The 23,978-nt window shown below is 42.0% G+C and overlaps 2 protein-coding genes across 4 annotated transcripts; both read left to right on the plus strand.

The window, feature by feature from the left end:
- Positions 1-184: 184 nt before the first annotated feature.
- Positions 185-9,894, plus strand: nfatc3b (nuclear factor of activated T cells 3b). Of its 3 annotated transcripts, none has more exons than XM_027003257.3 (10): positions 185-672; positions 2,179-3,358; positions 3,581-3,746; positions 5,160-5,359; positions 5,604-5,776; positions 5,950-6,090; positions 6,216-6,271; positions 6,473-6,617; positions 6,846-7,661; positions 9,191-9,894. In XM_027003257.3, the coding sequence occupies exons 1-10, from the start codon at positions 582-584 to the stop codon at positions 9,298-9,300; spliced, it is 3,078 nt and encodes a 1,025-aa protein (XP_026859058.3). In that variant the 5' UTR covers positions 185-581; the 3' UTR covers positions 9,301-9,894. The 3 variants fall into 3 exon arrangements, with proteins under 3 accessions (XP_026859058.3, XP_026859057.3, XP_026859059.3); XM_027003256.3 differs by having other exon boundaries at positions 186-672; positions 6,843-7,661; XM_027003258.3 differs by having other exon boundaries at positions 186-523; positions 6,843-7,661.
- A 218-nt stretch (positions 9,895-10,112) lies between these two features.
- On the plus strand, positions 10,113-20,769 carry amfra (autocrine motility factor receptor a). The gene is made up of 13 exons (XM_027003238.3): positions 10,113-11,128; positions 11,215-11,307; positions 11,541-11,705; positions 11,880-12,032; positions 12,130-12,170; positions 12,355-12,487; positions 14,295-14,428; positions 14,563-14,673; positions 14,965-15,155; positions 15,324-15,427; positions 15,604-15,738; positions 17,944-18,134; positions 18,300-20,769. The coding sequence occupies exons 1-13, from the start codon at positions 10,883-10,885 to the stop codon at positions 18,484-18,486; spliced, it is 1,884 nt and encodes a 627-aa protein (XP_026859039.2). The 5' UTR covers positions 10,113-10,882; the 3' UTR covers positions 18,487-20,769.
- The last annotated feature ends 3,209 nt before the right edge of the window (positions 20,770-23,978 follow it).

Genomic DNA, 23,978 nt, shown 5'->3' on the forward strand with positions numbered 1-23,978 from the left:
GTGCTATTAAATGAATGCAGAGACAGTCCCGGCTGTGATGGCTTATCTCCTGGATGAATGGTACGTCCGTACACACACACACACACACACACACACACACACACACACACACACACACACACACACACACACACACACACACACACAGTGTGCTCCCATTTCGTTCGCTACGATGTGGTGGCAAAGGTGCTGACGTCACGCACGCAAGAGCGTGCAGTGGCGAAGTTTTGGTGGTGGTGTACGCGAGGCTGAAATTGTGACGGTTTGAAAACCTCTCCGACCTCATTAAGCCTACGATTGAATGGGCGATAACAACAGCGGGTATCTGCAACGGGAAATCCTCCAGCCAACGCTAGCTGGAGAACTTTCAGCAACACAGGCACTTTAGTGTGTGTTCCGGGTTTACAAGCTGGCACCATGTCGACCCTGTAAACCAAACCCGCGTTACAGTTCAGGAAAAGTTGACATCGGCAAGGTTGAGTTTGCTTTTAATTATGCAACGACGCTTTGCTTAGAAAGCTAGGTAGGTAGCGCTCAGCAATTTTGAAAAGATAATAGTGAACCTGAACCTTTCAAATGCAATGTCTACTGCGAAATACGGCGGCAGCGAGGAACTGGATTTCAGACTTCTTTTTGGGGAGGACAGTCAACACACGGCGTTAGGCCACACAGGTCAGTGAAGGAGTTATACCAGCTCTTCATATTAGTCCCCCGATAATAACACTCATCCGTTTTCTGAAAAATGCTGGCTCAAGTCGGCCACATCCTTTGTTGCTGCCAACTGTAGCGTTACAGTTCTTAAAGAGGAAGACGGATTGGTTTAGAATTAAGTTTGAATAATAAAAGGCTAACGTGTAAAACGACCCTTATTTAGCTGTACGGTTACGCATCATATTCCCTTTCCAGCCGTTGCCATTTTGTCTCTATTTAAATGCAGTAAACCTAAGCGGCAACTCCTGTCACCACAAGCTAAGTTGTAAAATGCCACCATAGCATTCAATAAAATTTGTTTCTTGACCCATCAAAGCACTGTTTACTAGTAGTAAAAGTATTACAGTTCCAGGGCATTTGCTGTCTTAAATATTTGAGCGGCACGTTACTTTCAAAATGAATAAAATAATGTACTTTTTATTTGCCCGCTTCAAGCTCAGACGTTGTCCTTCTTTATTAGCCGCATGACCGTAATATTTCATGACAATATTTCATCACCACACCTTTGTGTGACTGAGAATCCGGTTTTTAATTTGAAGCATTCATTTAGTTCCCATTACCAAACATCAAACGACTGTGACGCAAAATAATTTAAATTGTTAGATTACAAGTTCTGTCTAAATATTTTAAAATAAACACATTTCATTCTTAGTACACGGTAGACTTAAATATATACTGAGAGCACTTTTTAGTGTACTTGAGATGTAGTTGTCAGGTGTGAATAGTCTGTAGATATTGCAGATGTGCTGTTTACAGATCTGCCAAAGGTTTGAAAGTTTTTAAAAATAAGTGGAGGGAAGAAACATTAAGTAATTTAAATCGCAAACATGGCCTACTGCCTATCTTGTATTTACTATTGTTTCCAGAGTAGTTTTGCTTACAAGACTACTTCTGTTCTGAGTACAGTTTTTTAATTCCCCTACAGCTTATCAGTTTGTTCTGAAGTCTGTCTTCTCACCCAGCATCCTGTTTGTTTGTTTGTGTGTGTGTGTGTGTGAGTGAGTGAGTGAGAGTGAGTGAGAGTGTGTGAGAGTGTGTGTGTGTACGCATGAGGTTATTTATAGTAAACTGCTGTTGCACTGCTGACAGCATTTATTTTGCTCACTTGTCTGAAATGACTTAATATGAGGTACTCTTGAAAGATTGCTAATACCACTGTGTCCATGTAAAATGAAGTTACGTGCTTTTTGTGTGAGCACCAGCCTTTTTTAATACTAGTAGCATTGGGTTGATTTGTTACTCTTACATTATGAATGCCTGACTCATGATGGTTCGGTTCTGCCACATGTATTATTTAATAGACAGCACACTGAGTGTAATTTTTTTTTTCTTGTTTTGTTTTCCATACATTATCATATTATTAATTCATTTAATTTTATTTTAGCTCTACATATCTTATAATCCAGGCATTCAGTTATAAAGTAAAAAAACACTCGTTTGCATGCCGTTTTAATCTTGTTGCTGTAGGTGTCAGCGCAAATAGTGGTGCACCCTGCTATCCCTCTCCTGCATCCCATGAGCAGCTTGTTGTCCAGCAGCCTCCAGGCATGCAGGGTGCTGCCACCCAGCTGCCACTTGCCCAGGACCCCTTCCCCACGAGCCATGCCACCCCTGCTGCCACCTACAGAGCTATGGACTCTCCAAGTCGTGTGTTTGACTGCCCCAGCATTCAGATCACCTCCATCCCAGCCAGCTTCCAGCTGGCCTCCCACCAGGATGGGGTCAGGGCGGATCACGGGGGCGCAACCGGCCCTCTGGTGTCCCACGACCAGCTGTACCTCCCGCCGGATGCATCGCACAGGGATGCGTCTGCGCTATGCCCGAGTCCCTGCAGCAGCCTGTCGTCACGCAGCTGGCTCTCTGATGCCTCGTCCTGCGAGTCATTCTCCCACGTGTATGACGACGTGGAGGCGGAGCTGAACGAGGCCACGGCCTGTTTCCGCCTGGACTCGCCGCTGGTGTCGCCGCTCAGCTCGTCCCTGCCGTCGCCTCTTGCCTCCCCTCAGGCGTCGCCGCAGGTTTCCCCTCTGGTGTCTCCGTTCGGCTCCCCGGGCTACGCGTTCAGAGAGGAGCCCTGGCTCCGTTATCAGCAGCAGCAGCACTGCCTGTACATGCGCTCACTCTCACCCCACCAGTCGCCCTATCAGTCACCACGCACCAGCGTCACCGAGGACACCTGGCTCAGCCCCTGCCCGCACTCCTCCTCGCGGCCTTCCTCTCGCCCGACTTCCCCGTACGGCAAGAGGCCGCATTCCAGCGCGGAGGCCGTACCGGGGTCCTCCTCGCCTCATCTCTCTCCCAGCCCCAGCCCGTCTCACTCCCCGCGGGGCAGTGTCACTGATGACACCTGGCTGGGAAGCCCCAGCCTGATGGCTGCCTCCATGCAGGCTTGTGCGACTGAGGTGGATATTCCCTCTAAAACCAGAAGGACTTACCAGGCTTACCACGGTCAGGACCGTATGTCCCTGCTGCCGGGGCAGGGCGACTCGGGGCGGGAAGACCGCAGCCTCGTGTCCCCAGCACCGGAGTCCAACGTAGAAATGTCACTGCTGTCTCTGAAGAAGGAGGACATAGTGGAACATTTCTTATCTGTCCCTCCACCTTTCACATGGGGAAAACCTAAACAAACACAAACCCCATTATTCAGGTACAGGATGCATCCTTTAAATGTTTCTCTTTGCTTTGTTTTTATATATTCATTGAAGATAAACTTAATGTATGTCAATTACTTTAGTAGGATAGTAAGATGCATTGTTTGAAGTGTATCAGTTCACAGTGGTATGGTGAAATATAGATATATGTTATTTGGAGTCCTTAGTGACCAACAGGATTCTGTTTTAAGGGCTGTTTCTGCATGTGTGTCTTTTAGGTCCACTTCTTTACCCCTGCTGGACTGCTCTCTTTTGCCCAGTCAGTATGGGCAGTTTGAGCTGAAACTGGAGGTGCAGCCCAAACCCCACCACAGAGCCCACTATGAGACAGAGGGCAGTCGAGGGGCCATCAAATCAGCTTGCGGAAAGCATCCTATAGTAAAGGTACGCATCCACCTACCCCAATATCAGACCAACTTTCTCAGTCCCATAACTGACCTCTAGGATAAGCACAGGCCAAAACTCACTCCATATCAGTGCCCACAGGCAAGAAATGGCTTCTTCCTATATCAGACGATGCTTAAAACAAAAATTCGTTTTCTATATTATCCATCACCAAGCACTGTGCCAGGAAATGTTTATAATATATGCAAATATATTGTTTCTAGTGTTGCTAAGGCCATCTAAAGGTCACCAGCCAAAATACTCCAGACAGACGGTGGTAAAATAACTCTGATACAAACTCCTGGTCATGCTACATTTATGCTGTAGCTCAGAACCTAACTACAGTTCAGTATTGAACAGCATTAATGTATTAAAAGAGTATTAAGAGTTTTCTTGCAGTGCCCAGACTTGAGTGTGTGGCAATTATTTGATAGAACAGTTAATCGTTCTACTGGAACAGCTGTGCCTTCTCTGCGTATTCTTCATTCAGACACTTCTTGTTGTGTTAACGTTCATTGCGTAATCCAGTTACGTTTGCCGTGGTTAAACCTAAATTCTTATTTTGATTCTTATGTACATTTTGATCTCTGTGCTGGATTGACTGCTTGTTCTTATGCATCCAAACTACGCCTGAAATCTTCTCAGGTACTAAAGTCTGTCAATGTTAGCATTTGCTGTTTAGTGTTTGCAATGTGCAGCATGCAATATGGAATTTATGTCAATGTTATTTAAAAAAAAAGGCGTAGATTCCAGATTAGAGCAAGCTCATTAGATCTGCACGTTATTTCTGCATCATCATTACAAAAGAGTTATTGTGGGCAAGTTCTCTATTATGTATATTATATGCATTTGCATTTTACTGGAACAGTTTGCTGCACCTGTGCCCATATACACAGTTAAGGAATGCATTGTGACTACTGAAACATGCTCTCCCTCTGGTGTAGTTTAATTCAGTTATTCTTAACATGTTCCCAAGAAAAGCTAACATTGCATTCGATGACCATTTTGTTTACTCTTGTAACCTAAGATCCAGCTGGTCAGTCATGCTTACCAGAAGTGGAACAGATGAGGCCTTAGATAAGATGTGCTTTTTTTCCCCCCAGGTGTTCATATGTAATATTATTCTGCAATATTAATACTCGGCAGCTCTATTCTAATGTTCAGTGGGATCTTACTATCTTGTTCCTCATTTGTCTTGTATGCCAGCATATTACTGGGAGTTATAATTAATAATCACCAATCTGTAAAGTATATAAATGACATTTCACATAGTACACAGCCCCCCCCAAAAATTACCACACTGTTTTTAAAGCAGTCAAAACAAATTGCAGTCTTTAATTTTTAATCTTGTACTGTGTGTGTGTGTGTGTGTGTGTGTGTGTGCGCGTGTGTGCATGTGTTCTGCCTTCACAGCTCATAGGTTACAACGAGAAACCAGTCACCATGCAGATGTTTGTTGGCACAGCAGATGATCGTCACACAAGACCACACGCTTTCTATCAGGTGCACAGGATTACCGGCAAAACAGTGGCCACCCCGAGCCATGAAATGGTTATCTCCAGCACCAAAGTTCTTGAAATTCCTCTTCTCCCTGAAAACGACATGTCTGCCAGGTACATGTCAGAAACAGTGAGGATTTACATTTATGCTTTCTTGGAAAATACCAAGGTAGCAGGATTACCAGAAATGATTTTCCTTTTATTTCTATTTTTTAAATTTCATTATTTATTTAGATCAGAGGCATGGCATACATAGGTGAAAAATATGCCACAATTATGGCCGATTAATGTTTGGAAGTGTCATGTTTCAGTTATGGTGTTACTGTTTCAGGACATTAATTTAATTTTTGTTTTAAAGCATTGACTGTGCTGGGATACTGAAGCTCAGGAATGCTGACATTGAGCTGCGGAAGGGTGAGACAGACGTGGGGCGCAAGAACACCCGCGTACGGGCCGTATTCCGCGTGCACGTTCCCCAGGCCAATGGAAAAGTGCTGTGTCTGCAGGTGGCCTCGATACCTATCGAGTGCTGTGAGTGTCCTGACCTGTTTGCGTGAGCTAGAAACAAAGGCTACAAACAAAGAAAACAAAGTCATAAGTCGTCCTAGGTCATTTGTAATAATAGAGCTGGCTATTGTGAGCGCATGAATACAGTTGAGTATGGTCTGTTATTCCCCCCCCCTCCGGCTCTTTTCTGGCTTCAGCTCAGCGCTCAGCACAGGAACTTCCTCAGATAGAGACGTTCAGCCCTCCCTACGGCTCAGCGAGTGGGGGCGAGGAGATGCTCATCACAGGCCCAAACATCACGCCAGACTCAAAGGTCATCTTCCTGGAAAAGGGCCCTGGTAAGAGGCATCTGCAGAGCTTTCTGCCTAAATAAATGATGAGTACCATTCCAGGGCTGTTTTGAGACTCTGCTCCTTGCCTGTCCTTTGAAAAATGGACTTGAAGTTTCTTTTGTCCAATACAGATGGCAGAACCCAGTGGGAGGTGGATGCAAAACCCGTGTGTGAAAAGAGTAGGGATGTAAGCATCTAGATGACTGACTTAAGTTATTTTGGTTCAGTTGTTTTTAGTTTCTTTAGTTTTTTATTTTTCCTTTAAAAAATTTTTTTTTTTTAATTATATTTTTCTATAGTCTTTATTACTGTTTTATGTAAGAATAATCTGTCAGGATATGCAGGTCAATAAGGATGGATTTTTAAACTTAATTGTTGGCCTTTGTAGACAAGCATCGTGGTGAAGATCCCATCGTATTATAAAAGGACTTTATTGTCCTCTGCGCAAGTCCAGTTTTACGTCAGCAATGGCAAGAGGAAGAGGAGCCCCAGTCAGCACTTCAGCTATGTCCCAAATCAAAACCCTTTGAATGGTACAGCTCTTAATGTTTTCTTATTCATCTTAAGTCACATGTGGTTGAGTCAGCTCTGGTTCCATTACGGTCATATGGCTCTGGGTTTTCTTACTGAGATATGAGTAAACATGTTGTTTTTATGTGGAAAACTGGACTGGAAAAGTGAAAATGTAAACAATACTGCTAATTGTAAATAATCCAACTTCTCTGACAGCTAGATTAATTAGACCATGTCTTTTTAAGCAGTGCATGTGAAACAGGAGTTCGATGGTGCTGGGGATGGCGTCGCCTGTGACCCAGCCAAATTCATTGCTATGCCTGCGGCCCAGCAGCTTCCTGAACATCTGGAACAGTGGTTCTACTCTGGAGGCCCAGTTCCCAGCTACACCCCGCTGGACCACTCCTATCTAAACCAATATCATCCACAAGACGGTAGCCTTGGAACTGGACATGGACAATACCCTATGTTCCACCCCTCATCATTGGATTTCTCTAAAGCCTCCTTCCAAGGACCTCAGCAGAGCCTATCCTACAATGGACAGCTCAGTCTTCCCAGCAACTGGGAACCACTCCACGGAGGAAAATCGCCTCCTCTTATGTCTGATCATGTGACCTCTCTGCTGGGCATTGGACATCACGGCTCTCCTGGGGCTGTTCAACCCTTGAAACAAAGCTCTTCTCAGGGGCGCACCGAGAGCTACCTCAGCTATCCCTCAAACCAGCCTGAACCAAGTAGCCCTGGTCACCATAGATCTGGTCATGAGCCTGTGGACCTGGGGCGGTTTCAAAACTCTTCTCCCTCTCCGGAGTCCCCTGTTCCCCAGCAGTCTCCAGCTTCTGCCCTAGTGCCAACTACCTTATCTTTAAATGGAGAAGCCTTTACAGACCCAAAGTCTAACAGTGCCTCCCTCCCAGCAGCTACTTCAAGTTGCACCAGTACCTCTGAAACTTCACAACGTTGCTCCTCAGTGGAGCATAGACTTAACATTACACAAGAACCAGGAGAAGAGAAGGAGCTCACCTTCCAGTCCATTGGGATACAGGATATCACTCTTGATGATGGTGAGAGACTTTTGATACTATTTGTTATACTGAGTGCTGAGATGGTATTCTTTGTATTTACCCTCTCTGCCACTTCACTGTTACTTTTCTGTCCTTTATTATTGTTAGAAGTACTGGAGATGGTCCAGCAATTGGCTTGCCTCAATGAGCCACGTGCTTCCTACAAATTCACATCGGCTCTGTGTTAAACAAGGCAGGCCATATGCTTGTGACTTTTGTTTACACTCAAGCAGGGACCAGCAGTTGCCACCCCCAGTATATGGAAACCTGTTTGGTTTGCACCTAATTATAGCCTGCAGTCCTGCAGCATGAAGGGAAAGAGGATATGGGTCTGTATGTAGCATTGCATGGAGTCATCAAGAGAGTTAAATATATCGGGAATCTTAATCTTCTGTAGATACTGGTGCACAGCTGTTCAGCCACTGTAGTGATAGACATGCATGGCTCACACAAACCATTCTTGCATTCTGCACTGAATGAGATCCTTGCATATCTGAGGAAATTGGCACCCGCTGGACGGCCCGTGCCAAAACAATGGCCTTTACTGTTTCTGACCTTTTGTTTATACCGTTGCTTTCTGCTCATGTTTCTTTTAATGAAGCAATATGCTGCAAAACATCTCTTACTCTGTGTTGAGTATCAGTCACTGATTACAATCTAATTACACGCGCACAGACATGCATCATATCATTTTTACTTGCTAGTCCTGGTGCTGATGTGTCTGCAGACAAGCACATGTGCCCACCCTATTGGGCGTCCTCCACCAGGTCTCAGTTCCACTTTAGTGCGTCAGAGAGGACAGGTGCGATGGACAATTGGGTCTCTCTGATTACCGTGTTGCTGTTCCTCTTACTGATCCCTTTCATTTCACTGAATAGCCCCTTTACGTTTTGATTTTAGAAACACTGCAACCTGGGTTTGGCTGTGTAAGCTGTTAAAAATAGTAGATCATGACTGTTTTATCTAAAGAGAAATTTAGTAAATTAAATATCAGCGATTCGTAGCTAACTCACTTGTGCTTGCACAGCATGCATGCACATTCTATGGTGATGTTCACACTGATATGAATTACAGGAAGACATTCAGACATAATGGAGTATGAATGTATGAACAATACTGCTCTCAGATGGTTCTGAAATCCTATTAGAAATAGAACATCATAACAGTATGAGGTGCTTTTTCAGTGTTTAGTCTATTAATTACACTGTCAGTAGATATTCTGTATTGGAAATGTTTTTCAGTGTAGGAACTGCTTTAATCTGCACACACATATGTCTGTACAATTGCCATCTATATTCTAAGGTAAGCACCATAAAAGGTTGAAATATGTTTAAAACATGCCTTCCTGTATGGTAAGTTCAGCATTCAGAGTACATTCAGAGTTCCAAATGCTGAAAACCTTATTACTGCTTATCTACTTAATAATTATTAATAATTCTAATAATTATTAGATAGTTAATTAATAAATACTTCTAATAATTATTAATACTTCTAATAATTAATAATATATATATTTTTTCTTTTTTCAGTGAGTGAGATCATTGTGAGAGACTTGTTCCAGGATCCGGATTGTGCGGGGGATGGCCATAGCTTGTTCCATGACCCAGAATCTACAGGGGAAGGTCACAGCTTGCCATAGCAGCAATGTTGGTGAATCGGTTCCTCTGACATAATCAAGCCATTGTATACAGAAGACCTGGGTACTAAGATTCATTATTAGAAGTCAGCATGACTTTTAACATATGTTTATGGGAAGTTTCATAAAAGATGAGCTAAATTTGTTAGCCTAGCTAACAAATGTATATGTTCCAGCTGAGTTTTTTTTTTAAAAACCATGAGATGTGCCTTTTGCTGATGTGCCTAAATGTGAGATTCTGTGTAAAATGTTTTAACTTGCTAAATGTTGACTGTGAAGGGTATTTAAGACTCAAATCTATGCAATACAATTTTTAAATCAAAATATTGTTGGCTAGCTCCATAGAATTACTTTAAAACTTTAAAGTGTAACCTAGTTGCATTTTATCATATTTGTGTAATTTTGATGATAATGTGGAAAGGCTTTGCTTTGTATTTGCAGATTACATGTATCCTTGTTTTCATATGCATTTTCCCAGGATCCAGGTTTTTATTTATACATTTGTACATTGAACATAGTCTGGGTGGCATTTTATGCGCTGAAATGTCCCTTGTCTTTGCGGAAAGTTTGAAGTAAAGTCCCATTTTTAAAAACGTATTCCATGCATTGAAAGGCTTCTTTTTTGTTTTTATCCTTCATTCTTAATTTTAAAACAATGGGTAGCTACAGCCAAAACGTTTGTCATTACACTGATAGTAATTTCTGTGGTAATCCTATTGTGCGCTTCTGTACAATCTGAGCCAAGCGCTCAAAATGGTTTTCTGCTTCAAAGAGAAATTGTCGGCCGTCGTCACGTTCTCGTCCACCGGAAGAGGATACTATTACGTCACAACTGCCGGAAAAGGTGAGAGCGAAACTCCGAGAAACAATCACACAAAACCGGAGACTGCGACCGTTTTGTGCTCGATTTTTAAGACTTCACAACTCCGTCGAGGGACAGTCGGTGAACAAGGCACGACAACAATTAATCGTGACCGATCCTAGTTTCTCTTATTCCGCTCAAGAATATTGGTTAGAGAGCCGTTTGGGTTAGCTTGTCAGCTAGTTGCTCGCTGGAAGCTGTCCAGCAAAGCTAGCGACATGTTTTTGTACTAGTGAGGATTTAACATTGTAAATTTATTTGTCGAGAGCCAGTAGTAATGGAATTTAAAATAGACTGAAACGGGGAATTAACTGACCGTTTTCATTGTTGTGTTTACAGAGGAGCCAGTAATTTGCAAATGGACAAGTAAGCTGGTTAGTTACGCAGCTAGCATGGTAACGGTCTAGCGAGGTTAGTTTTTCGTTACTTGACACGCAGACGTATTCTAGGTTAACTAATATATATATATATATATATATATATATATATATAGTTAGTTCAGTGATTTAGCCTGCTTAGCTACATTGCAGTTGCTAACTGGTTGCATTATTTAAACATCCCTTCGGTTTATTGAAACAGGTGGCCAGCTCTAGGTTTCATTTTGTGACCTTAATTCTAAAGCTTGGTGCAAAAGGGAGCACACTAACAACAGTGTCCTGCCCAGAACTTCTGTAGGTGAGACCAAACTCACGATTGGAACGGTGCCCGCCGTACGTTTCCACTATGCCGCTGTTGTTTTTGGAGAGATTCCCTTGGCCCAGCTTGCAGACCTACACGGCGCTCAGCACGGTCTTGCTGGCTGGGACAATCCTAAGTGCCTACACAACTGTATCGGAAACTGAGTCGTCGGGGACAGGAGAAGCTCAGAGCAACTCTGGCGATGACATAAAACTGGAGCAAAGCGATGGCTTTGGAAATGTGGCCACCACTGTGCTGTTGCATATGGCCTCGGACAGCTTGTTTGTTTGGGTATGTGTGTCGGCCTTCTCTTAAAGCATCCCTTTCTTCTGTGAGTGTAACGAACAGCGGAGTAAGATGATGGTCCTCTTCCTCAGGTGATGGTGAATACAGCGTGTTGCGGTCTCATGTTGGTTGCCAAGGTGATCCAGTGCATTGTTTTTGGCCCTTTGCGGGTTAGCGAGAAACAGGTAAGCACTACGGCCTTTCTTCACTGCGTAATACCTGGCGTGGTAATATGTTTAGTGATGCAATTGTTAAGGCGTCTGTTATAAATGGCAAATGTTAACCGTTTAATGGCGTTTCATTCTCTGATTAATATGGTTTGCAGCATTTGCAACTGCCAATGTTGGAGGTGGGTGATCGGAATGACTGTTGTTCCCACATGACCTTCCATGTTTGTTTGTTCACTTTGTCCCAACAGCATTTGAAGGACAAATTCTGGAACTTCATCTTCTATAAATTCATCTTTATCTTTGGGGTGCTGAATGTGCAGACAGTGGAGGAGGTAGTACTGTGGTGTTTGTGGTTCGCTGTACTCATCTTCCTCCATCTCATGGTTCAACTATGTAAAGATCGTTTTGAATATGTGAGTAGTTCCCGAATCTTTGAATTGATGATTTCACCACACATTCAATTTATATAACGTGATTTTAAAGTACTTTATGGTGTCAACAAATACTTTACGGAGTATGAACAATTAATACTTTACTACTTAAGCACATCTGATTTAGCCTTCCCTCATTCTGTGTTTGTTTCTTAGCTGTCATTCTCCCCAACCACTCCCATGGGCAGTCACGTGCGAGTGCTAGCTCTGCTAGTGTCCATGCTCATGTGCTGTGGAGGCCTGGCTGCTCTCTGTGGCCTGGTTGGACATCTCCATGGCATGCATACTGTTGCCTTTATGGTGGCTGAGGTAGGGTCTCTTGAATTTCTTAAATGCTTCACAATCCTAGATGATTGTTTATTCATTTTATTAAATATATGTCTTGATCTTTGTCTCTCTTTTTCAGTGTTTACTCATTACAGTGCGCACTGGGCATGTTATTATAAGGTAAGTGTTTTGTTTGTGCAATATCCATTACAAGTGTGCCATCTACACTGGGCCATTTGTACGTAGAGGTACCTGAGCTGCTTGGCTCTCTCAGGTTTCTGTGCACACAGAGAAATATGGCACTGAGGCTGGTTTGAGGTTGTCCTGTTTTTACTATTATTCAGTCCTCATAATGTTTTTGTAGGTACTCAATTCACTTGTGGGACCTTAATCATGAAGGTACATGGGAGAGCAAAGGCTCCTATATCTACTACACTGATTTTATTATGGAGCTTACCCTTCTCTGCCTTGACCTGATGCATCACATCCACATGCTGGTGAGTGATGTGCAACTGATGTGTGAACAGTCATTTCCTGTGATTATCCTCAGATGTTGTGCTGATAAGCAGAATGATTAAAACTCTACTCATAGTGTGGTGAACTATGTTGAGCATTGCAGATTAAGAGTTGAGCTTATGGAGTGAAATTTAATGCTGTGTTTGTAGCTAGTATATAATTGTGTCCTTAATGTGCATGGAGTGTGCAGTCCCAAAGTTTATCCAGAATATCATTTTATTTTTTCCCAGCAATATATAATAAAAATGCTAAACAATAAGGTATGTGTCCAAATATCACACACATGCACTCACTGTGTGGCCAGAAGTGGATTCCCATTCAGTGAAAAGAGCATTGGTGAGCTTAGGCATTGATGTATGAGAGCCTGGCTCTAGTTCATCCCAAAGGTGTTCAGTGGGGTTGAGGTCAGGACTCGGGTCTTGGCCACTAGAGTTTTTCCGCATCACTCTTCTAAGACCGCGTCTTTAAGGAACTGGCTTTCTGCACAGGACCACAGTCATGGGCCTCTCCCAAGCCATACTCAAAGATTGAAGCATGTAATTGTCTTAAATGTTTCAGTATGCAGTAACATTACCATCATCCCTCACTGGAAGTAAGAGGCCTAGCCTAAACCCTGAAAAACAGTTCCAGGTCCTTGCTTCACCAAACTTTGTGAGCACTGTGCTCCAGTAGGTAGTGTTCCAATCGTACTCACTAAACACGTAATTGTTCTTCAGACTGTCAGATAGTGAAGTGTAATTAATTTCACCTGAAGACACGTTTTCACTACTAGTCCAATGGTGGTGTCTTTTACATCACTCTAGCCAATGCTTGGTGTTGCTTATATTGATCTTAGGCCTGTATGCAGCTGCTTAGCCACGGAAACTCATTTCCTGAAGCTCCTCACATGCAGTTCTTGTGCCGATGTTGCTTTGAGAGGCAGTGTGGCGCTCCCTGTTGAGTGCTGCAAAAGACATATGAGATTTTTAGGTGCAACATGCTTTAGAACTCAGCAGCCCTGTTCTGAGAGTTTGTGTGGTCTACTATTTCATGGTTGGGTTGTTGCTCCTCCTAGATGCTTTCATTTCACAATAATAACACACACAGCTCGCAGAGACAGTGTTAGGACAGAAATTTCACAATTGGACTTGTGGCAAAAGTGGTGTCCTGTGATAGTGCCATGTTTACAGTCACATGACTACTTGATACAGCCATTCTAGTGTCAGTGTTTGTGCATGGAGATTACATGGCTATGTGCTTGATTTTGTACCCCTGTTAAGAGTGTGTGTGTGTGTGTCTGAGTGCGCCTGAAACACCTGAACTCAATAATTGGGAGGCTTGACATGCTTTTGACCCTATAGTGTAAACAGTTTTAATACATATGATCTTGGTTGATCAAAGTGAATGATAAGACAGACCACATTTTAATGTCGTAAATGAAACCCTGTCCCTGCTGAAAAGAGATGTAGATGAATGCAGTTATGCTTGTTTGAGCTAGAGGATCACATAACCTCAAAAGTGGCCTCCAACTGATCTGATGTGACTTAGTTATAGCCTTGTTTTAATGCCCAATAGCCTTTCTGGTTCAGCACAGTTATGAAAACCTGCATTACAGCAAAGCCCCTGGCACACATACCTGTTGCACTTTGGTCGTTTATTGGCCTTGGGGCTGGATTGAATGCACTCTCTGAAGGTCCCCACTTCATTGATCCCCCCCCCCCTTTCTGTGTTTCTGCAGATACTGCACTCAGTCTTTTCAGGCATATGAAAAACGGCATGTGCTGTGTGTTCTCTCCTGTCCTCTCCCAGCTCTTTGGGAATATCTGGCTGTCTATGGCCAGTCTTGTGATCTTCATGCAGCTGCGCTACCTCTTCCATGAGGTGCAGAGGAGGATCCGCCGCCACAAAAATTACCTGCGCGTCATCGACAACATGGAGTCCAGGTGGTGATGCCATTTTTGCGTTTTTTGGGGGGGTGTGTAATGCATAATGGATGCATACTGGTATGAATATTAAGGTTCATAGTCAAGGTTCATGCACTGAGGGGTGCACTTTTCTGGCCGTCTTTGTTGTGCAGGTTTGCAGTGGCGACCCCAGATGAGCTCATGGCTAATAATGATGACTGTGCGATCTGCTGGGATTCAATGACGTCAGCACGGAAGCTGCCCTGTGGACACCTCTTCCACAAGTAAGTTGTGAACAGCGAGTGCTTCAGTGAATTGCTAATAGGACTGTTTTCTTTTTGCTTCTAAGGCCAACTTTCTGGAGAAACTAATGCATCACAGTATAAAATGGATCCAGTGTCCATTGGGTGCCTGATGCCAACTCGCTAAATAAATGTGACTTGTTGTTTTTATTGTTTTTATTGCTGTGGAGTGCTAATAATAAACCCTGCTATTTGTATGCATATTTGTTCACATTTGTCCCCCTCCTTGTGTGTGTGTGTGTGTGTGTGTGTGTGTGTGTGTGTGTGAAAAAGTTCATGTCTGCGCTCATGGTTGGAGCAAGACACGTCCTGCCCGACCTGCCGCATGTCGCTAAACATAAATGAGGGCGAGCATGAGAGGGAGCCTGGCCAGCGAGTGCCAGCAGACGATACCCTGGCTGCAGGGCCCGGGGCTGACACCAGACCTCACCTCAACCAGCATAACCACTTCTTTCACTTTGATGGTAGTCACTGATCATGTCCCTGCACAATATCAGTCTTCCTCTCATTGATTTCATTGGTGCTACCCATGTCATGGATGTAGGTCTGAATGTACTGAATGCCCCACAGTTTTCAGATTGGTGCCTGACTAGTAGACACACATTTTTAAACATCCTTGCTCCTTTTCCCAGGCTCCCGCATTGCTAGCTGGCTCCCAAGCTTCTCTGTGGAGGTAATGCATACAACCAACCTCCTGAGTATTGGACAGGCCAACAACTCTCAGCTCAATTCCATGGTGAGCATTCCAGTTTATGTGGTGTATGCCCTGAGCACAGTACAGTCATCAGTGACAGTACATACCACTTTTCTTTCAATAGCCGTAGGCACATTGTGACCTCTGTCCCATCATCTTTATTCTGTTACATTTCTGAAGTGCGATGTTCTAAAGATGTGTCATGCTTACTTCCTTAGGCCCATCAGATCCAGGAGATGTTCCCCCAGGTTCCTTACCACCTTGTCCTTCAGGACCTGCAACTCACTCGCTCTGTGGAGGTCACCACTGACAACATCCTGGAAGGCAGGATCCAGGTGCCCTTCCCTGCTCAGGTAACCCCCACAGCACAGCTGGCAGTATGTGAAAGGTTCTTACTGTAAACTCTGAAACGGAAATGATAGTTTTTAAAGACAAATCTTCTATATTTAAATCTAACTTGCAAGCCCTGCAATACAATGTTGTGCACATGACTCTGTGTGGTGTATTTAAAAATGTTTTGTAATTTGCAAACAAAAATTAGACTTTAGTGTACCCCATTTTTTTTACTTGTGAACTGACAGCACAAAAACTTATTTTTGTATCGGTTTGTTTATTTATACCTTAACCTAAGTTACCTCCTGTGCATGTTGGTAAAATAAAATTTGTTATTGCGTTGTCCATTGTGACTTATGAGTAGAACATAAAGCACGTTGGTAAAAGTATGCTTAAGAAGTACAAATAGGTTGGAATCCAAAAATAACCCTAACAGAGATGCTGCCAGAACTAAGTGCTAAAACCTAGATTAGAGATAGAATACAATTATAGAAAATATAGAATACAATTCTTCTCACAGGCTATTCGGGCCCTGAATCAGGGAAACTGATAAACTGTGGGGACCACCACCACCATGTAACTGTAAATATTCAATTGTAAGCTGGAACTGTACATTGTGTACATACATTTATACATATCCATATATGCATTGTACATTGTGTATATAAACATATTATACATATATTGTACATACATTAATATATTTTGTTTATATATAGATATATATTTCCCTATAAACCCCTGTTTTTTTCCTCAGTTTGGACAGAGCACTCAAACCATTTCACTGCGAGTTATACTGTGTATGATTATGTATGTGACAAATAAACCAAACTTGAAACAATACAGTTCATTATATTACTAAACAAGATGGACCGAATGAAAATATATCTTCTTACAGTATGTTAAATTTAAGTGGTTTCAAACATATAATTCTTCAGACAACATTTGAAGACTCTGTTTGGACAGAGAAAATTGCTTCCACCAGCTGGGTGTTAAGGTGAAGAGTCTTGATGCTTGTCTTTAATGAATCTTGAAGGATGGGGGCTCAAATTGGGCTTTACTTGAAACTTAAAGGGCTCAAGGTACAGATCAGGATTTGACCATTGCCATCAAGTAGGAAAGAGCAGGTCTATTTTTTGCATTATAGGCAAGCATCAGAGTTTTAAGCAAGCAGCTACAGGAAGCCAGTGAAGTGAATGGAGTAGTGGGACAGTAAGCTGTGCTGCAGCTTTCTGGATCCGGTCCAATGGCTTTATGACAAACATAGGAAGACCTGCCAGAAGAGAGTTGTAGTTGTCAAGCCTGGAGATGACAAGAGACTGAACAAGCATCTTGCTGGCCTCCCTGGAGAGAAAAGGGCGAATTCTCTGAATGTTGAAGAGGAAAAATCTGCATGACTGGGGAAAGTTTGTGACATGATCCAAGAATGACAGCTGGTCGCCCACAATTGCACCAAGGTTTCGTGCATTCTAAGGTAGAGGCATCAAGGTGTTCTCAAAAGAGAGGACAAGATCCCTGCGAGGACCAGTTGTGCAGCAACATGGTCTTGCTTGGATTCAGCTTCCGGTGGTGGGCTACCATCCATCGTGAGATGTCCTCATATAAATGTTTCTCAGAACCTGTGCGTATGAGGATGAAAGAAAGGATTGGTCCTGGCACTGGTATAAGGCATTTTTAACTCAAAAAGCGAAAAGGAAAGAGGAAGAATAGATTGGTTGTAGCACCTCCCAGTGGAAGTCAGTTTCTCTTTGCTTCTCCTGGAGTCTTCCCCAGTTGGACCCTAAACCTGTGACCCTGTAGAGGTGCGAGATACAAGGTGGATCTTGTCACTCTAAACCACACTATAAAACGCATTGAAATTTTCCACCAGCATACTTTTGTTGGGTTGATGTCAAGATATAACATTGCCAAGCTATTCTAGGTCAGGTCGAGTGCTAGTATGTGCTGTTAAGATCCAGACTGTGTCAATGACTGTTTACAACTGCTCCTTCTCCAGCTACTGGAGTGAGATACACCAGTGACAGTTTTCAGACAGTTTACCGTATGCCACATATGGTATATTAGTGAAATGGGTATTTTTTTGTGTGCTGTGGTTGGGTCCCAATACGAAGCCTGGATTACACTGGAGAAACAAACATATGAATGCATTTGATGTGAAAATGAGAAAAATACTGATTGTGGGATTATTGAGTATCATGCCCTTTTTTCATTCTGTTTGCCCTTAGCCCGCAGAGCGTACACCTATCCAGGTGAACCCAGAGCTGGAGGAGCCCGCAGGGGCCAGTGGTGGCACAGAAGCGCCGTCTGCAGGGACGGAGGACTTTGAGGTGCGGGGCAGCCGCTTCTCTAAGTCTGCAGAGGAGAGGCAGCGAATGCTGCTGCAGAGGAAAGAGGAACTCCTACAGAGAGCACGCAGGTCTGCAGCTTTGCCTCTTCTCCGCCCTCCTTTCGCTGCACTTCCCGTAGCTGACTAGAAGTGCTTTAGGAGTGTAACATGAGTTCAGATTTGTTTGTGTACTTGCTCAATGACTAGGATCCAATAAAAGAAGGGTGTTGACTTTGGGCCTTTTATTTTCAACAGGCGCTATCTGAACAAAAGCCCTGGGGAAGGAGCTACTGCTTCCTTAGCATATGCCCCCGAGTGTGATGAGGCCGTGACCCCGGCGGAGGATGAAGGCCCCAGCTCAGACGCCATGACCACGCGTCGCCGGATGCTTGCAGCCGCAGCGGAAAGGCGCATGCAGAGGCAGCCAGACCCACCTATCTGAGGCGGGACGGCCTGCTTGCTCCTGGCCGACCTCACCTCCTCTTGATCTCCTTCTGGCTGTTTGTGATGATTTGGGGGGAAGGTACCTCCTAGTCACTCATCTAAAGTAAAGCAAAAAATGTGCATGACACTAACGTGTGCCATGATACAGCTGTCCCCAACAGGTAGCTCCAGCAGCCCAGCTGTGTCTCAAACCAGTCTCAGTGTCTGCTCAGTTTTAACCCGTAAGCATCTCACAGTGTTCATATGTGAAAAACAGCTTGGCTGTGCTCTGCGGGAAATTCTATGCATGTGTCACTTTTACCTTTCAAAACGAGTTTAGAGTCTGTATAAAGAGTGTTGGGCTGCCTGCAGCAGTTCATGAAAGTCCTGTCGATCCTTATGACAGAATTATGAAACTGAATCCTGTGGTTCTTTTAGTCCTGTTGGTATCTAAAATGGACTATTGGAAAAGACGCTACTAACAAGCAACCATCATTTATCGCCTGTTCAGCAGCAGAAAAATGCAAGCATTACTTTTTGTTAATTTTAGTTTGGGAATGTTGCATTTAGGTCTTATGTAGAGGCTATTGTGTTCTGTAAAAATGTGTGTCTTTAGAATCAAAGGTTTATGAATTCAATTGTTAATGCTTGGTTAAGCTGGAGCAATGGCCAGATATGCTTTAAGTTATCACTTGGGAGTGTCTGCTACAGGTAAATTTGTGTGTGGGTGAGTTTTATGATTCGGTCAATCTCATGAACTGTTTTTGCGGCATAATTTGTTCCTAAAATTATTTTCACTTCATGGTGCCTCCCAGCAGTGTTGAACTGAAGTTTAGGTGATTTTTTTTTAAATGCAAAGACTTCTTTCATTTGAGTTCCTGTCTTCTGTTCAGTCCACATTTGTGATCTAGAGAAGTTTGCAAACTGGCAGTCAGCCGGTAACTTCACCCTGCCTTGCTTAGCATCTCAATAGAGAAGTGTGCAAACAAAACTGAGAGGAAGTAATTTTCTCCCTTGACATGTTACTTTATCTAATAACTTCTCATCAGTGTTCAGCTTTCTTATTTGCATTTGGTTGGTGTTTATCAATGATTTCTAATACTGTAGGTGTTACGGTGGAATGTTACTAGGCCCCCCATGTTTAGTCTCTGTTTTGTTGTATGTTTTAAAGAGGAAGTAAAATGAGAAGTGTGCAGTTGTGTTGGAAAAGCATTTATTTGCATTCTACATAGGGTGTTGAAAAACATCGAGTAAGGGGGAAAATTTTAGTCTGTATTTAATTTTGGATTCTAGGTTCTGTGTATAGATGGTTTGGGAGATTTATAATTTAACATGAATGCCACAGAAATACATTTTTCTTGCTTGTTTGCTCAAAGCCTTTCTTTAAATTATTTTAACTAATGAACTTAAGCAATATAAAATCTTTAATTACATTCAGCGGAAGGTTTACTCCAGGGTTATTTTGCATGCAAGCATTTACAACGTGGGGAAGTTTGCAGTGTAAATGAATTTTCTGAGTGCAGCTCAATGAAGAACCATGTCCACCCCTGTGTGCATAACAGTAAATGACTCTCTTTAGTGGTCTGATCAGAAAAGGGTGGTATTCTGCCAGTAGAGAAGATGCAACACGCCATTAACCTTTTACGCTTAATGTGAAATGCTGACTGGCTCCATGGATCATTGATTTTGGCCTCAAAAAATGGAGGTCTTAGGACTTGTCTATGTAGTGATATGTTGTTACTACCATTTTACACTGTGAACTTTATTTTATGAAATGTTTCCTGTTTAACAGCTTCTGTTTTAGGCTTTATTTTTTCATGCTGCCTCTACCTGTGCATGAGTTAACTGTTTGTGATGTCTCTTCTGCATTTCCTGAGTATTCCCAAAGATTGTGCTGAAGGTATTTATTATTTACCTGAGGCTGGAGATTGTCATAAGTGTTTCTAGACAGTGATGATCTTTTGCAGACCCTGAGTTAGTTCAGGAGCTCTATGCTGTGGTGGCACAGCTGCACCTATTGAACAGTGTTTCTGTAACTGAGAAAAGTGTACCTATCCGCTAAGCTGATGCAAATGATTCACTTCACCATAGTTCGCAAACACATGACTCACTTCTAGCCAACTGCTCTAAATTTGAATGAAGTATCTGATTTTTCTACATAATTTTTCATTTGTGCCTAAATTAAAAATGAGGCAAGGATTGTTTGAATTGTAAATAATTTTGTAATGAAAACTGTATAGTGAATGTGAAATGACCCTGTACAAAATAAACTTCAGAGCTACTATAGAGGCTTTTAAGGAAAGTCCCTGGTACTGCGTCACTGTCAAAACAGTTTATCATTCTGTTTGTCCTTCACATGGCTCTTCATGCATGAAGAACTATTTATAATCTAGTTATGGGCCTACCTGAACCATGTGCAGATCAAAATAAATAAGTTCCTGGATGAAAGCTTTCTAAAATCTGTTAAATCTGGCTAATGTGGTAATGGGACCCTTTCATTTAGCAGACTCATTTGATAGCTTTAATCTATACATAGGATAAGTCCTTGTTTTGTTTTGTTTTTAAAAAACAGTCTGTACCTTGGTATTTACATGCAATTTATGACAGTTTTCTGCTAAGGCTGGAGAGATGAGAGATTGAGTGTGAATACCTCACATTACATCTGCTGACATCTGCTGTGTCCAGCTGGAATTACATTTACAGTCATGTGAAAACAAACTTGATCAGGTCCCTTACAGAGGTACTTCATACCCAGACAACGCACCAAGCAATGGAAGTAGCATCACCGTATAGCGAGCAAAATTGTTTTAACCTTGTAAATGTAAGTGCCAATTTTACCTAAGCCATATGACACCCTCATAATGGATTAAACTAAACTGATATGCCACTGAGTGTTCAAAGCTAGTCACATCAGAATCTACCTCAGACTCAAATTCATACTTTGACATATTTCTATGAATGACACTTGCTTAGTAGGTTACCGAATAACACTTTCTCTGTAGGCATGAGCATGCCTGGGACACAGTCCCAACGCAGCGGAGGAATTTAGCTTTGCAAATGCAGCAAACGAGGCAACTGAAAACTTTAACCTTTGAGAATACCTTTTCTAAAAGTTTGGACAAAGTAGCTATGAGGTGCATTTCTGTCCCTGTCATCCAAGGAAAGGGTGCATTTTTCTGTAGAATGCATTTATAAAGGGAGATTAATCTGAATAGATTTTAAGAATTTAAGTATTAGATGTAAAACTGCCTGAGGTGCATAGTAATCCTCCAATAAATAAGGTGACCTTTTAATACTGCTGCTTAAATATACTGCTGTTCAACTGAACTCAATCTTGGTGAAATGAATTGCTTTGACCTGGTACAAAATGCCTACCTACTGATTTCTTTAGTGGGAGTGAGTAGCTAAGTAAACTTTGTCAACTTTGTAGTAAAAACTAGCTATGCATTTTTAATGCAAGAAGAAACATGATAGCCACAACTTCTTTCAGAAGTACATTTACATAAGTACAGTTACACCCTAAAAACCCAGAAGACCTTTCTGACAGAAAACACCATTATTAAACAACGGGGGATTATCACATTAGGTTTGAACATTAATGCAGCAATTGCAAAACATACATGTAGACAACGAAACCTTTTCCCATGGCTTAACAAAATAAAATGGGTCGTCAAGGTATATTTTTTTTTAGGCCACAACCAACTACCCTTTACCTCTGGGTTTTTACAAGCACAGCTTCCTCACTCCAAAAAATTACTGATACTTTTTTTGGTATTTGAATATTAAGATAATAACCACTAGTTCCAGATGTGTAATGCCAAAGTAACACCTTAAGCGAGTAAATGACTGGAGAGTACAGGTTTGTTCCGTTAGACGGTGCTTCAGTTCACACCTTCCAGCTTGTAGTGTTTTTTGATGACGGCCATGAGAGGGCGATACAGATCCACACACTGTCTGGAGATTACCCGCGCATGTTTTTGCCAGATCTGCATACGCTGGTTTAAGATTGTTCAGGGCAGCTTCTCTATTCTGGAGAGGAGAAGACGAGTGAGATACACTCCTGCTACAGATGGAGGCTTCCTGGAAGTTATGCGTGCATGTTGTCACACTGCCTGCATCTACACTATGGAAGGCATATTTGGTCAATATCATAAAAGTTATATCAAGGACTACTAGTAGTCTCCAATTCATAATTTTGAAGATATTGCATCTTTTTCGATGTAGCAACATAATGGTCACAGGAAATTGATTAGGCACATCCATTTTCAAATTTTAATTTTCTAATGTATTTTGGCAAATGATGCTTTATTATTATGATTATTATTATTATTATTAGCCCACTATAAATAATACCAGGGGAAAACTGTAGTGTCAAAACTAGGATCTTCAGTCATCTAGTCTCATTGATAGGCCTATACATTATTTAGATATCATTGTTAGCAAATCATAATAAGCATAATAATTACAAATATACTAATTCCACAAATCTGTTCTTTTTTTTTGTCTTTGTTTCCTATCTAGTTTCTAATAGTCATGGAGAATATAATAATTGCTAAATGTTCACCCAACCCAAAAATGTATAAAATAACAATATTTATAAAATGAATGATCCTGTTCAGTTGTATTTTAAAAAGTTCCCTGAGCATGCAATTACCATAGAACCTCTGTGTGGGAGCCTACAGGGCTCTTAACTTTCTCCCTGACCTTCCGAGGGTCAAACTGGCAGTTCACCCTCCGCATGCTGCATAATTACATACTTTCTATTTCCTTCTTTCATCCTGAGTGGAAACTAGAACAGCAACTGTAGTAGTTCAGAGATTTCCACTTGGATATGTTTCTCCCTTCATTAGCAAAACATCTGATGATCAGATTTTCTAACTTCCCCCGTTCAAGTACTCTCCAAGGGTCCCAGAAAAAGAAAATCTATTTGACCTTTTCTGACCATAGATTGTGGTTTATAATGAAATATCAGTGACATATTTTGCTACAGAGAAATGTTATATATATATATATATATAAACATAGCTGCATATTTCTGTGACATATGGGCTTTGATATGTTCAGTCCATTTCTGAATGGAAAAAAAAGAATTCAACAGGAGATGTCCTAGGAAAATGCTGTTTTTTTTTTAATAGTCTCAGGATCACCAGTGCTTGTTTTAGCAATCAATATTGACATGGTTTTAAAAGGCCCACTGTGCAGTAACTAATATTTGCAATTTAAATTAAAACAGTCATCATGTGGATGCATTGGAAATCTATACCATTTAATTCCTGTTTTTCATATGCATGTATTATATCTGCCACTTCTATTGATTTTCTATTACTTATGTAACCACAGCAATGAAAGAGGTTCAGTGCTGAAATGTATCACTGCAAATATGACTTTGGATAAGGTGACCCACAAATTCAAACAAATTTAGGAACTTTTAGAAGAATGAAAACTTGTGCTGTTGTGATAGAATTGTAATAGTTGCTCTGATAAAATAGTGTCTCTGGGCATTGTAAAATT

Source organism: Electrophorus electricus, chromosome 4, assembly GCF_041902795.1.
Source record: "Electrophorus electricus isolate QZ-2024a chromosome 4, ASM4190279v1, whole genome shotgun sequence".
Classification (NCBI taxonomy): domain Eukaryota; kingdom Metazoa; phylum Chordata; class Actinopteri; order Gymnotiformes; family Gymnotidae; genus Electrophorus; species Electrophorus electricus.

Excerpts from the sequence above, each read along its gene's own strand:
- nfatc3b (XM_027003256.3), top strand. The coding sequence starts at position 582 with ATGTCTACTGCGAAATACGGCGGCAGCGAGGAACTGGATTTCAGACTT. Across the intron at positions 3,747-5,159 it reads GAAAGCATCCTATAGTAAAG|CTCATAGGTTACAACGAGAA; the intron begins GTACGCATCCAC and ends CTGCCTTCACAG. Across the intron at positions 7,662-9,190 it reads GGATATCACTCTTGATGATG|TGAGTGAGATCATTGTGAGA; the intron begins GTGAGAGACTTT and ends TTCTTTTTTCAG.
- amfra (XM_027003238.3), top strand. The coding sequence starts at position 10,883 with ATGCCGCTGTTGTTTTTGGAGAGATTCCCTTGGCCCAGCTTGCAGACC. Across the intron at positions 12,171-12,354 it reads ACTGGGCATGTTATTATAAG|GTACTCAATTCACTTGTGGG; the intron begins GTAAGTGTTTTG and ends ATGTTTTTGTAG. Across the intron at positions 15,428-15,603 it reads ACTCTCAGCTCAATTCCATG|GCCCATCAGATCCAGGAGAT; the intron begins GTGAGCATTCCA and ends TTACTTCCTTAG.